This window comes from Ranitomeya imitator, chromosome 4 (genome assembly GCF_032444005.1).
Source record: "Ranitomeya imitator isolate aRanImi1 chromosome 4, aRanImi1.pri, whole genome shotgun sequence".
Classification (NCBI taxonomy): Eukaryota; Metazoa; Chordata; class Amphibia; order Anura; family Dendrobatidae; genus Ranitomeya; species Ranitomeya imitator.
Genome location: NC_091285.1, coordinates 235,291,474 through 235,307,031, shown reverse-complemented (window position 1 = coordinate 235,307,031; position 15,558 = coordinate 235,291,474). Strand labels below are relative to the sequence as shown.

The 15,558-nt window shown below is 40.8% G+C and overlaps 1 protein-coding gene across 1 annotated transcript in view; it reads left to right on the top strand.

Moving 5' to 3' along the window:
- The window catches only part of OTOGL (otogelin like), a 316,314-nt gene that overhangs the window by 151,380 nt on the left and 149,376 nt on the right, over positions 1–15,558 (top strand). The window contains exons 26-29 of the mRNA XM_069764433.1: positions 7,319–7,453; positions 7,550–7,696; positions 11,807–11,926; positions 14,314–14,430. Coding sequence (XP_069620534.1) covers positions 7,319–7,453; positions 7,550–7,696; positions 11,807–11,926; positions 14,314–14,430 — 519 coding nt within the window. The remainder of the gene's footprint in view (positions 1–7,318; positions 7,454–7,549; positions 7,697–11,806; positions 11,927–14,313; positions 14,431–15,558) is intronic.

The window sequence follows — 15,558 nt, the reverse complement described above, 5'->3', positions numbered from 1 at the left end:
AGGGCCATTTTGAGTACCTGGTTATGCCATTCGGGCTTTCCAATGCTCCATCAGTATTTCAGTCCTTTATGCATGACATCTTCCGAGAGTACCTGGATAAATTCCTGATTGTATATTTGGATGATATTTTGGTCTTCTCGGATGATTGGGAGTCTCACGTGAAGCAGGTCAGAATGGTGTTCCAGGTCCTTCGTGCGAATTCTTTGTTTGTGAAGGGGTCAAAGTGTCTCTTTGGAGTTCAGAAGGTTTCATTTTTGGGTTTCATTTTTTCCCCTTCTACTATTGAGATGGACCCTGTTAAAGTCCAGGCCATTTATGATTGGACTCAGCCGACATCTGTGAAGAGTCTGCAAAAGTTCCTGGGCTTTGCTAATTTTTATCGTCGCTTCATCAGTAATTTTTCTAGTGTTGCTAAACCGTTGACTGATTTGACCAAGAAGGGTGCTGATGTGGTCAATTGGTCTTCTGCGGCTGTGGAAGCTTTTCAGGAGTTGAAGCGTCGTTTTTCTTCTGCCCCTGTGTTGTGCCAGCCAGATGTTTTGCTTCCATTCCAGGTCGAGGTTGATGCTTCTGAGATTGGAGCAGGGGCTGTTTTGTCGCAGAGAAGTTCTGATTGCTCGGTGATGAAACCATGCGCCTTCTTTTCCAGGAAGTTTTCGCCTGCTGAGCGCAATTATGATGTTGGCAATCGAGAGTTGTTGGCCATGAAGTGGGCATTCGAGGAGTGGCGTCATTGGCTTGAAGGAGCCAAGCATCGCGTGATGGTCTTGACGGATCACAAGAATTTGACTTATCTCGAGTCTGCCAAACGGTTGAATCCTAGACAGGCTCGTTGGTCGCTATTTTTCTCCCGTTTTGATTTTGTGGTTTCGTACCTTCCAGGCTCTAAGAATGTGAAGGCTGATGCCCTGTCAAGGAGTTTTGTGCCCGACTCTCCGGGTGTTCCTGAGCCGGCGGGTATTCTCAAAGAGGGGGTAATTTTGTCTGCCATCTCCCCTGATTTGCGGCGGGTGCTGCAAAAATTTCAGGCTGATAGACCTGACCGTTGCCAAACGGAAAAACTGTTTGTCCCTGATAAATGGACTAGTAGAGTTATCTCTGAGGTTCATTGTTCGGTGTTGGCTGGTCATCCTGGAATCTTTGGTACCAGAGATTTGGTGGCTAGATCCTTTTGGTGGCCGTCTTTGTCGCGGGATGTGTGTTCTTTTGTGCAGTCCTGTGGGACTTGTGCTCGGGCTAAGCCCTGCTGTTCTCGTGCCAGTGGGTTGCTTTTGCCCTTGCCGGTCCCGAAGAGGCCCTGGACGCATATCTCTATGGATTTTATTCCGGATCTCCCTGTCTCTCAAAAGATGTCGGTCATTTGGGTGGTTTGTGATCGCTTCTCTAAGATGGTCCATTTGGTACCCTTGTCTAAATTGCCTTCCTCCTCTGATTTGGTGCCATTGTTTTTCCAGCATGTGGTTCGTTTACATGGCATTCCGGAGAACATCGTTTCGGACAGAGGTTCCCAGTTTGTTTCGAGGTTTTGGCGAGCCTTTTGTGCTAGGATGGGCATTGATTTGTCTTTTTCCTCGGCTTTCCATCCTCAGACAAATGGCCAAACCGAACGAACTAATCAGACTTTGGAAACATATCTGAGATGCTTTGTTTCTGCTGATCAGGATGATTGGGTGTCCTTTTTGACTTTGGCTGAGTTCGCCCTTAATAATCGGTCCAGCTCGGCTACTTTGGTTTCGCCGTTTTTCTGCAATTCTGGTTTCCATCCTCGCTTCTCTTCAGGGCAGGTTGAGTCTTCAGACTGTCCTGGTGTAGATACTGTGGTGGATAGGTTGCAGCAGATTTGGACTCATGTGGTGGACAATTTGACATTGTCCCAGGAGAAGGCTCAACGTTTCGCTAACCGCCGGCGCTGTGTGGGTCCCCGACTTCGTGTTGGGGATTTGGTTTGGTTATCGTCTCGTTATGTTCCTATGAAGGTTTCCTCTCCTAAGTTTAAGCCTCGTTTCATTGGTCCGTATAAGATTTCTGAGGTTCTCAATCCTGTGTCGTTTCGTTTGAACCTTCCAGCTTCTTTTGCCATCCATAATGTATTCCATAGGTCGTTGTTGTGGAGATACGTGGCGCCTGTGGTTCCATCCGTTGATCCTCCTGCCCCGGTGTTGGTTGAGGGGGAGTTGGAGTATGTGGTGGAGAAGATTTTGGATTCTCGTATTTTGAGACGGAAACTCCAGTACCTGGTCAAGTGGAAGGGTTATGGTCAGGAAGATAATTCCTGGGTCTTTGCCTCCGATGTTCATGCTGCCGATCTGGTTCGTGCCTTTCATTTGGCTCGTCCTGGTCGGCCTGGGGGCTCTGGTGAGGGTTCAGTGACCCCTCCTCAAGGGGGGGGGTACTGTTGTGAATTCTGTTGTCAAGCTCCCTCCTGTGGTTGTGAATGGTACTTCGGCTGGTTCTGTCAATGGGCTTCCTCTGGTGGTTGTGAGTGGGGCTGCGGCTTCTGAGTTTCCTTCCACAGGTGACGAGGTTAATTCGTTAGCTGGCTGCTCTATTTAACTCCACTTAGATCATTGCTCCATGCCACCTGTCAATGTTCCAGTATTGGTCTTGTTCACTCCTGGATCGTTCTTGTGACCTGTCTTCCCAGCAGAAGCTAAGTTCCTGCTTGTTTTTCTCTTGTTTGCTGTTTTTCTGTCCAGCTTGCTATTTTGATTTTTTTCTTGCTTGCTGGAAGCTCTGGGACGCAGAGGGAGCGCCTCCACACCGTGAGTCGGTACGGAGGGTCTTTTTGCGCCCTCTGTGTGGTCTTTTGTAGTTTTTTGTGCTGACCGCAAAGTTGCCTTTCCTATCCTCAGTCTGTTCAGTAAGTCGGGCCTCACTTTGCTAAATCTATTTCATCTCTGTGTTTGTAATTTTCATCTTTACTCACAGTCATTATATGTGGGGGGCTGCCTTTTCCTTTGGGGAATTTCTCTGAGGCAAGGTAGGCTTTATTTTTCTATCTTCAGGGCTAGCTAGTTTCTTAGGCTGTGACGAGTTGCATAGGGAGCGTTAGGAGCAATCCACGGCTATTTCTAGTGTGTGTGATAGGATTAGGGATTGCGGTCAGCAGAGTTCCCACGTCTCAGAGCTCGTCCTATATTATTAGTAACTATCAGGTCATTCCTTGTGCTCTTAACCACCAGGTCCATTATTGTCCTAACCACCAGGTCATAACAGTAACCCCCTATTCTCAAGTACAGCACCATGGAATTAATGGTGCTATATAAATAATAATAATAATAATAATAATAATGGGAGAGAAACACCTCAAAGGCGGCCCTCAACCTGAGCAATACTTTTTTACCTTGCCTAACAATAGTGCCATTAAACACCCCAGTGGGCACATCAGTGGGCTGCTATGAATCCCTAATGAGCAAAAGTACTGCATGTGCTGCTACGTAAACTCCTCATGTGTATATATACTACATTATGCATAACCGACTTTAAACTATGGCTCGGAAACCCCAAATGCAGACATGATGAGTGGTTTTATTCACAACCATTAACCCCTTCATGCCACAGCCCTTTTTTATGGTCTTGCGTTTCTGTTTTTCGCTCCCCTTCTTCCCAGAGCCATAACTTTTTTATGTTTCCATCAATATGGCCATGTGAGGGCTTGCTTTTTGCAGGAAGAGTTGTACTTTTGAACAACACCATTTGTTTTACCATATCAAGTACTTGAATACAGGGAAAAAATTCCAAGTGCGGTGAAATGGCAAAAAAAGTGCAATTCTTCAAATTTATTTGGGATTTTTTTTTACCATGTTCACCAAATGCTAAAACTGACCTGCCATTATGATTATCCAGGTCATTATGAGTTCATAGATACCAAACATATATAGGTTGTTTTTTATTTACATGATGAAAAAAAATCCTAAGTTTGTTTAAAAAAAAAAAAAATTGCATTATTTTCTGAGACCTGTAGCGTCTCTATTTTTCATGATCTGGAGCTGGGTGAGGGCTTATTTTTGGCGAGCCCAGCTGATATTTTTAATTATACAATTTTGATGTGGCTACAATCTTTTGATCGCCCGTTATTGTATTTTAATGCAATGTTGTGGCGACCAAAAATCATAATTCTGGCGTTTTTACTTTTTTTTTCACTACATCGTTTACCTATTTGATTAATTCTTTTTATATACTGATAAATCAGCCGATTTTGAATGCAGCGATACTAAATATGCGTATATTTGATTATTTTATTGTTGTATTTTAAATGGGGCAAATCGGGGGTAATTTGAACTTTATATATATATATTTTTTAAATATTTTTTAAAACTTTTTTTTACTTTTCACTTGTTTCAATAGTCTCCATGGGAGACTAGAAGCTGCAGTTGTCAGATCACCCCTGCTACCCACAGGCGATGATCAGATAAATGCAATTAATAAGTATTCAAATGTATACAGCTGTCAAGTTTAAAAATGTGTATAAAAATGATAATATGGTCAAAATACTCCATTATCTAATAAATGTGCACAAAGTGTACACAAAGAATACCCAAATGTCACATTTCTTCTACTCAGTGTGGGGAGTGGCAGCTCAGCCTTCCAATCCAGGGCAGGGGCATGCTGAGCTGTCAGTGTTATGAGTGACAGTACAGTCTCCCAGTCAGGGCCAGTGAGTGCTGGGCTTCCCACAGATGTTTCCTGTTGTTAGTGATTCCCTGGCTATTTAGCTGGCTGTGTGCCTCTGATTACTGCCTGTTGTAAACTTACGGTAGCTCTGTTGTGCATGTTTGCATTGTTCTTCAGTGTTCTGCCTCTGATCTGTTGTTGCCTTATCTTGAAACTTGCCTCTGACCATCCATTTTGCCTAGCCCCTTTGTTTTTTTCTCTACCTTCGGGAATTCTGACCCCGGACTGTGACCTTATTATGCTTTTGCCTTACTCCTTTTGTTTATGATCAGCCCCCTTAATATCTGACTCTGGACCTCTTGACTACCAAGTCTCATGGCGTCTCCATGAGTAGTGACTAGCGTCACACCAAGAGTCTCTACATTCCTCTTTACTTATAGCTTATGCTTCACTGTATAGGCAAAACCTAACAATTTCACACATGTTGTCCATGACTTCTTATTGATGTATTCATCATTAGTTAACCTCCATCACCTATTTATACCATGTTTTTAGAAGCACTTTGACTTTAAGATATCCACTGAAAATCACTTTTATCATTAGGAAATAGATACTTGGACATTTTCAAAGAGTTTATCTTGGGAAAATCAGAGGCATTTTTAATTAGAACAGGATTGCTGAAATGTAATCCAAGGAAATGCCAAATCCGTTAGATAAACAAGGTCGGCAGAACAAAGAATACAATGGTGAACTTGTCTGATATAATTTTAGCCATTTTTTTCTAAAGAATAACCACAAAAAATGGTGGACATTTCATGCAGCTGAAAATTAATAGTTCATCATTATAGGCTATGCAATTTCACCCGATTAGAAATCCCATTGTTTGTTTCTAGTTATTACATATCTACTTGTCATTTTCAGTTCTTTCAAGTTATTGTTTTTAGCTTTCTTCAGATCTTCATATTTTTGGAAGATAAAGTGAAAGTTTTAGTAGATTAGAATGATGATCCCTAGATTAATATTCAGGTCTGAGTTCTGGTGTTAATATTGTACAAATAATTTTTAGTATTAATATTATTATGTAGAAAAATAGGAAAATTTGTGAAAGAGGATAATGTGATATTTGCATGTAGCTGAACATTTTGTCTCCAGAGTCAATGTTACTGATGGGCCTTGGTGTCCTAGTCCGACACTGGTTAGGCATTATAGAGCAAGTGGAAGCATGTATTACTACATAGTAAATAAAAAGTGGAGAAAAAGGTCAGAAAAAAATGTGCAATATTTTGTCTTTTAAAAGGGTAGTAACCATAAAGCTTGTAAATTGAAATACATTTTGAAGAACTCATAACTGATATTCACACTACCATTTTTGGCATGCTGGAATATAACATCATGAATGCAAAAGGAATTGAACAAATAATGGATTTTTAGATGAACTGCATAGTCCATATTTGATAGAACAAAGCAAAAACTACATGCCCATAAAAAAATATGAACATTTATGTGTTTGTTAATGATCTTTAGTCAAACATTTAGCAGAAATATGTTTTAATCCTCTTTTTTTGCTTAGGCTATTGTTTATTTGTTCTAGCAGCTATTCATCATATGAATTATTTTTGGTTGGTCATGATGATTTATTCTCTACCTCTCTCACTATGCTATGACTCAGACTTAAATGGAATCTGCCACCCCCTTGAACGTCCCTAAGCTATTAATATGGGCATACAGGTACTAGAACACTTAAAATAGTCATACCTGTATGCCCATGTCTGCGGTCTTGTTCTTAAGAAATCCTCTTTGAAACCTTTACGTCAATCCATTCTTGGGCATGTTGTACCTGGAAAGAAACTCGGCCTCCAGTCTTCATTTGCATGCCTGTTGCCTTCCATCAGTGTCACAGCACCTGTGATGTCTAATGGTTTTCCCGCTCCTGCACCCTGCAGTTGTGATATTCCGCCCTTCTATGAGCGTTGGCTTCTTGTTTCTTCTGCACAGGTGCCAGGTTCCATTCAAACCCTGAAATGCGTTAGCTAGGCTCAGCAAAAGATTATCATTTTTACTGGATGCTGGAATTACCTTTTGTTTTTTGCAACACTTTTTTTCTCTAAAGAATATAGGTATTTTTTCTATATACTAATCATTCTATATGGGACAAAAATAATTGAAAAATGATCATGAATCACAGAAAGGGATGATGAATAGTGATGAGCGAATATACTCGTTACTCAAGATTTCTCGAGCATGCTCGGGGGTCCTCCAAGTATTTTTTAGTGCTCAGAGATTTAGTTTTTCTTGCCACAGCTGAATGATTTATGTCTGTTAGCCAGCATAAGTACATGTGGGGGTTGCCTGGTTGCTAGGGAATCCCCACATGTAATCAAGCTGGCTAACCGATGTAAATCATTCAACTGCGGTGAGGAAAACTAAATCTCTGAGCACTAAAAAATACTCGGAGGACCCCCGAGCATGCTCGAGAAATCTCAAGTAACAAGTATATTCGCTCATCACTAATGATGAAACCATTATGTACAAAATGCGATATTTTTCCAGGCCAGTGTTGTATTATTTGTATATCAATGTAGTCAAACATGCAGACCAAAAGCAAGAGATAATGCAGGAAAAGGAAAATACAGGTTTTCAGTAATGAAAGGCGATAGGAAGGTTAGATTGATATTATTATATGATATTTTCCTTTTTATTACAGAGCACTGACAATTCCAATGTGTCTATCATTACTCAGAATAAAAAATGCTTTGACAATGACATAATTTGCTCTAAAAATCTCATCATTTCTATGAGCGGCAGAGATATTTATTTTTCAGATACAACAGAGAAGCAGGTCAGTATGATTTATTCATGTCTTTCTGTGCATTCTTTCCTAATGTCTATACCAGATATCTCACAAATATTTGTACATTTCATGTTCTTTGTGTAGAAGCAGTTTCGATTAAAATATGGCCCTTATAGATATCAACATTGGAAGGCTGGTTTTTATACAGTGGTTCACTTTCCAGAACTTGACATTAGTATTCTTTGGGATAAGAAAACAACAATACATGTCAAAGTTGGACCTCGGTGGAAAGTAAGTGATATAAAACAGCATATATTTTAATTTTATCTAGCGTGTGTTGTTAGAATTATTTATCTTTAGAACTTATGTACATGACATTGCTATGTAATAGCATAAGGAATGCATTTTTTACAACCTAACCCTGCTTTACTCTTCTCCACAACTTTGTCCCTGACATGTCTGGTGTGTTCCTTGGTTTCATCATGTTGTTTGATACCTAATATTCTCAAACAAACCTCTGAAGCCGTCATAGAACAGCTGAAGTTATACTGAGAATAAATTCCAAATATGTGAACGTAGTTTACTAATTATGTGACTTCTGGAGGCAATATGTCAGTCAGGATTTTATTTTAGGACATCGGACTATGGGGGCTGAATAAAAATGCACACATAATATTTAGATATACCGTATATACTGGAGTATAAACCAACCCAAGTATAAGTCGAGGCACCTAATTTTACCACCAAAAAATGTGAAAACTTATTGAATCTAGTATAGGCCATGCATTGTCCCCTCATCCCCATCTTGGTATACATGGCCTCCTTATCCCCATCATTGCATGCATGGCCCCCTCATCCCTATCCTGGTATGTATGGCCTCCTCATCCCTATCCTGGTATGCAATGTCCCCTCATCCTTATCCTGGTATGCATGGCCTCCTCATCCCTATCCTGGTCTGCATGGCTCCTCATCCCTATTCTTGTATGCATGGCTCTCCATCCCTATCCTGTATGCATGGCTCTTCATCACTATCGTTGTATGCATGACTTTCTCATCCCTATCCTGGTATGCATGGCTCCTCATCCCTATCCTGGTATGCATGGCTACTCATCCCTATCCTGGTATGCATGGCTCTTCAGTATGCATGACTCCTCATCCTTATCCTTGTCAGCATGGCTCCTCATCCCTATCCTTGTCAGCATGGTTCCTCATCCCTATCCTGGTCTGCATGGCTCTTCATCTCTATCTTTGTATGCATGCCTCCTCATCCCTATCCTTGTATGATTGGCCCCCATCCCCATCCTGGTATGCATGGCCCCCATCAAAACGCATTAAAAAATAAACCATTACACATACCTTCCTGCGCTCCCTCGCAGCATTGTGTTCCAGTGCCAGCAGCTACTTAATGCTTTATGCCAGAATTATGTTCATGGAGAGCAGTGGTTTTTATTGCTATTACATAGCCCGTACAGTGTCAGCCGTGGCTGCCAGGCGGTAACGTGTGCCCTGTTAACAAAGAGAAATGAATATTCACTTCTCTCCATTCCTATGGGAGTGGAGAGAGGTGAATATTAATTTCTCTTAAGTAGCGGGAACGCGTGATCGCCCGGCCGCTGCAGGAAGCCAGCGACTGCGGCTGACACTGCGCGCTACTTAATAGCAATTAATACTCACTGCTCTCCACGCACATAGTTCTGGAGTTCAGAGCAGTAATAATTATGGCAGCTGCACTCTGCTTGTAAGCAGTGCATGACTGTTATGATAGGCAATTCAGGAACACAATGTACATAGCGATCAGAGCACACACAGTGATCTGACAACAACCCAAAATAACAGAACGAGCTCTGGGACGTGGGAACTCTGTAGACCGCAATTCCTGATCCTCTCCAAACACAACTAGAGGCAGCTGTGGATTGCGCCTAACGCTCCCTATGCAACTCGGCACAGCCTGAGAAACTAACTAGCCTGAAGATAGAAAAATAAGCCTACCTTGCCTCAGAGAAATACCTCAAAGGAAAAGGCAGCCCCCCACATATAATGACTGTGAGTAAGATGAAAAGACAAACGTAGGGATGAAATAGATTCAGCAAAGTGAGGCCCGATATTCTAGACAGAACGAGGATAGGAAAGATAACTTTGCGGTCTACACAAAACCCTAAAGAAAACCACGCAAAGGGGGCAAAAAGACCCTCCGTACCGAACTAACGGCACGGAGGTACACCCCTTGCGTCCCAGAGCTTCCAGCAAAACAAATAGACAAGCTGGACAGAAAAAATAGCAACAAATAGCAAAGAAGCACTTAGCTATGCAGAGCAGCAGGCCACAGGAATGATCCAGAGAAACACAAGTCCAACACTGCAACATTGACAGGAAGCATGAATCAAAGCATTAGGTGGAGTTAAGTAGAGAAGCAGCTAACGACCTCACCAGATTACCTGAGGGAGGAAACTCAGAAGCTGCAGTACCACTTTCCTCCACAAACAGAAACTCCCAGAGAGAATCAGCCGAAGTACCACTTGTGATCACAGGAGTGAACTCTGCCACAGAATTCACAACACATGACGTCACTGTGAGTATTCTGGCAGCTGTGCTCTGCTTGTATATATGGAATATTTTTTAAATATGTAGAAAACTATGTCTAATTTCCTTTACACTTTAAAAATACTTGCTCTTTTGTGTTGTTTATCACATAAAATCCAAATTAAAAACGTTTATGTTTGCAGGTGTGACATGACAAAATGTGGAAAAGTTCACAGGGTATGAATACTTTTTCAAGGCTCTGTGTCTTGTTAAATTACATTTGGTAATACACAATGAACTAGTACAGTCATGTCAGCACCATTTGAATTCCTTTTTCTATTTTACTTGACATTACAAAGCTCATATTTTAACTAAAAAAACTACTTTCATTTAAATGAGTAAATTGGTCTTGGCGTAAATTATTAGATCAAACTTTAGGTGTCACAGTGGCAAATAACCTAAAGCAAGTGTCACGGTTTCATAACTTACTGTGGCCTAGGGGTTGTGAGTGACAGCTCAGCCGCCCTATGGAATTTGAAGTGTGCTGGTCTGGACTGTCGATTTTGTGAGTGACGGTCCAGTTGTCCAGTCTGATCCTGGGACATGCTGGGCTGTCAGTATTTTGATTGATAGCCTCACTGTTCTTTCAGGTTTAGTCTGCAGGCATTTCAAGAGGTGCTTTACATTCTTAATCATTTGCAATGTATTAAGCTAGCTGGCTGTTAGTAGTCAGTGTCAGTTGTAATATGACTCTGAATGACTACTCATAAGCAAGCCGTGAGATAGGGTAGTCGGGATAACTACGGTCAGATACCAGGAGGGCTCGTAGTACAGAGGGGTAAGTTTGGGGTCAAATGCCAGGAGGGTACGTCAAAACCAGGGAGTACAACAAAAGGATAGTCAGAGGCCAAGTCCGGGGTCAGATACCTGAAGTCAGAGAACGTCAAAAGCAGAAGGGAGAATCCACAAGAATAGTCACAACAAATCCTAGGTCCGGAAACAAGGTTAGAGGAAAGAGACACAGGACTTAGCAAACACACCTAACTTAAGCAAAACTACAGCTGACACTGACTATGAACAGCTAGCCAGCTAAATACCTTTCAAATGATTATGGATGGAAGGCACCTGGGGAAATGGCCACAGAATAAACCAGATAGAACAACAGGTCTGTAAATTGCTGACAGACCAGCATGCCCCAGGATCAGATTAGATGACTACCTTCACTCACAAAACTGACAGTCCTGCACGCTCCATATTCCATAGGGTGGTTGAGCTGTCACTCACAGTGTCCCTAGGCCACAGTTAGTTATGAAACCGTGACAGCAAAAATAGTAAGTAATACTTTTACCACCTACCACAGACTAATAAGTCAGCAAAATCTTTAATGAAGTTGTTTGATCTTATGGGTATTCAGAGTCTAAGACTCCAATACATCAAAGCAATTTTGCCAGAAGTTTAGGGTAAGTTGCATTGAAAAGGTGCAAAATTTTGGTACAACTCTGTGGAAAAATTTGGTGACTTTTGGCATTTTCATACCAGTTTCTCTTAGCTTTGCCAAATTGGGTGGAACCAGGGGCAGGGCAAGGTATGATACCACAAATTCTGGCAAAATTGCCTTGATGAATTGGGGCCATAATGTATTAGTGTAGTTAAGAAATATTAATCAAGAATATAGACATGAATAGAATTTTGAGCTCCTCAAAGAGTGGTGCCTTATCTGAAGACATTGTACATGTCAAGTATGGCATTCATTAGAATGATTTCAATGACAGCAGGCATGCTGAAAAGAATGTGGAATTTAAACACAATGGATTTTCTTCATGACTTTTCATGTTATCTGTTCAAATTCATAGAATTTTATGGAATGTTATATTTTTTAAGGGAAAATTGTCAGGTCTATGTGGAAATTTTGACAAGTTTACTTCAAATGATCTAACTACATCAAATAACATGGAAGTGAGAAACGCTCAGGTGTTTGGAGACAGCTGGACAATTGGACAGGTATGACAATAGCCATGTTAGGCTAAATTCAAGCATCCATCTTTCATAGTTTGAGTTTGGACCATGATTTCCAGGACCAGCCACACATCTCCTGACCCATAATCAACAAGCTATGGTTTGGAAAGTACAGTTTGTACTTGGTCATCTGAATTCAGCCTTAATATAACACACTGTAGTGTGGTGTAGTTTAACGCTAATTGTTTTTTTGTAACATCTGTTATCCTCCAACATCATGTCTTTTTTAAAATCTCACCATAATTGTGTGTTTTATCATTTGTGAACATACAGTAGGGGAAATAAGTATTTGCTCCCTTGCTGATTTTGTAGGGTTGCCCACTGACAAAGACATGAACAGTCTATAATTTTAAGGGTAGGTTAATTTTAACATTGAGAGATAGAATATAAAAATAAAATCCAGAAAATCACATTATATAAATTATTATCATTATTTATATAGCAACATTGATTCCATGGTGCTGTACATGAGAAGGGGTTACACGTAAATTACAGATATCACTTACAGTGTGCACATATCCCTAGTGGGTCCAGGGCATGGAAGACATGGAAATCTTTCTGTGATCTTTTTTTTCTGTTTATGCTCTATTCCTTGCGTAGGTTTACAAATACTGCTGAACACTTCTGATGCAAATGGAACCTATCATTAGATTAATGCTGCCCGAACCACGGGATGCATGAATCAGGGCCTGGCAGCCTGATTGTAGTCAGTTATATTTTACTCTGAAACTCTTTTTTAGAGAACACATGGTTTGAAAAGCCTGCCAGGAACTATAGGAGAGACCTGAGTAGTCCGATTTATATCTAATACCAATTTCTCCCCACCACGAACCAGTTGATTGAGAGGTCTACCTATGTATCCAACCTGTTTTTCAAACTATGGATATTTTGAAACACCGCAGCAATCATTCAGACAGGCTCTGATTTATGTGCACAATAGGAGAAAAGGAGCAATCAGGTGTGTATAATAAAAGCCAAAGTTTATTTAGACAATGCATAAATATAAAGAAACATAACAAGCAGTAATATGACACAATCCAGAAAAAGAGGCAGAGATTCCAGGGTCATGATTCCTGCTGTAACATATTGCACAAATCCCAAAAGAGTATAAAGTGCCAGTGCAAAAAATGCGTGGCAAGCAAGTGTGAACACCATGGACAAGTAACACCATAAGAAAGTGTAAAAAAATCGAAGTAACCACAATCCAGGGGTAGCGCTTACCAGCTGCAGGAATGAGAGGACCCTTGGCCAGGTGATGAAGTCCCGACGCGTTTTCATGTCTGATACAATGCTATATCAAGGCTCTGATTTATGCTGCCTATTGTTCTGGAAGTATTAATGACAGGTTCATTTTGAACACTGCTATGTATAATTGGCATACTTTCAAGTTATCTGCCCTTTCATTTTTTTAATAGGGTTCTGATGTATGCTGAACTCCACCACTTGTTTTATTAGCTCAGGTTGCCTTTCTACCACTTTTGCATTGTCTAATAGATGCAAGTTCCATCTCTGACACCCTCACCTATCTTAAAAACAGGGCTTCATCTCTTGCTGATGTAATGCAGATATGGTCATACATGTGTGCCTCCCTCTATTCACTTCCTTGGGGGTTGCAAAATAGCCAAGTACTTTCAGTCATCAAAGCAAAAGGTGGCTACTTTAAAGAACCTAGAATATAAGACATAATTTCAGTTGTTTCACACTTTTTTGTTAAAGGGACACTGTCACTTGAATTTGGAGGGAACAATCTTCAGCCATGGAGGCGGGGTTTTTGGGTGTTTGATTCACCCTTTCCTTACCCGCTGGCTGCATGCTGGCTGCAATATTGGATTGAAGTTCATTCTCTGTCCTCCGTAGTACATGCCTGCACAAGGCAATCTTGCCTTGCGCAGGCGTGTACTATGGAGGACAGAGAATGAACTTCAATTCAATATTGCAACCAGCATGCAGCCAGCGGGTAAGGAAAGGGTGAATCAAACACCCAAAAACCCCGCCTCCATGGCTGAAGATTGTTCCCTCCAAATTCAGGTGACAGTGTCCCTTTAAGTATATAATTCCACATGTGTTAACTCATAGTTTTGATACCTTCAGTGTGAATGTACAATTTTCATAGTCATGAAAATACAGAAAAATCTTTATATGAGAAGGTGTGTCCAAACTGTTGGTCTGTACTGTATGTCACAAAGGTGATGTCACGCCAGGCCAGCTAATCAAATGAAGAGGTGCAGATGCTGTCAGCAAAGATGCAGTTCTCAGGACTCTCCTCCACAGACAAAAGATTACTGACATGGTCTATGAGCCAGGTCATCTGAACTGATTTGCACCAAATTTATCAATGTTTTTATTGCTTAATGAATGTTTTTTTTATTTAGTGTAAAAGTTCTAATGAAACAATGAGACCCTGTGAAGTTCATCAAAGCAAATTTCCTTATGCAAAAAAGGAGTGCTCTATTCTCTACAGTGATGTCTTTTCTCCATGTCGCAGCGTGGTGAGTTTTTAGGCATTCATTTTACAGCATTAAGTTGATTTTACCAATTGTACCAAATCCTTTTTAAAGTACTGTTTTAGATGCTGAAACGTTTATCACAGTTAACAAAATGTATTACACTTACAATTTCTCCTTGCAAACATGCTCTGATATTCTTTGTAAAGATATTAATTGAGTTATTGCATAAACAAACCTGGTAGCTTGTCAACGCAATGTAAAGGAAAACTAAATCTCCGAGCACTTACAAATACTCGGAGGACACCCGAGCGTGCTCGGGAAATCTCGAGTAACGAGTATATTTGCTCATCACTAGTAGTCTTAACTATAATTTTGTTTAGTTGACAGAAATTGACACAAAGGCAGAGATCCCATCTTTCTTTTTCACAAAAAAGAACCATGTAGCTACAGGCGAGGAGGAAGGATGGATATGACCCTTTTGCAAACTTTCATTTACATATTATTTCATAGTGGTCCATTCAGTCCGCAATAAATCATAGAGGCAAGTTTTAGGCAATTTGGCATTAGGTAAAAGATTTATACCACAATCTTAAGGACAATGGTGAGGTAGTATCTCTGCATATTTATCCGAGAGCACATCTTGTAAGTCTTTCAGGTATGTCGGCAGATCCTCCAGATAGCTGAGCCTATTTGTACAGACCTAAGACATTTCTTATGACAGTGAGAACTCCATTTAACAATATCCTTTCCTACTCAATTAATAGCAGGATTATGGGTATGCAGCCATGAAAATCCCAACACCAGCCCAACATGTAAATTATCCAACACATAGCAGGAGATGGACTCTGAGTAAATAGTTCCCACTCTAAGTGTAAATTCCACCGTGGACAAAGTGCTGAAGTAACAGTGTCCTGTCAGTGGCGACAATTTGAATGGGACTATCCAATCTAACTGTCCCTAATCTTAATTTAAGAACCAGTCCAGAATCAATTAATTTGGCGGCAGAACCACAGTCAATGAAAGCAAGAGCAGATAACCACAGGAACTGAAAACAAAGTTCCACGAGTAAAAGAGTACCTGGAAGTCTGTGTGACCTCCCCGAATATCAACCAGTCTTAGACATTTCCCAATGGCTTGCTGGCTTGAGGGTGTATCGAGCAGTGTTTGAGA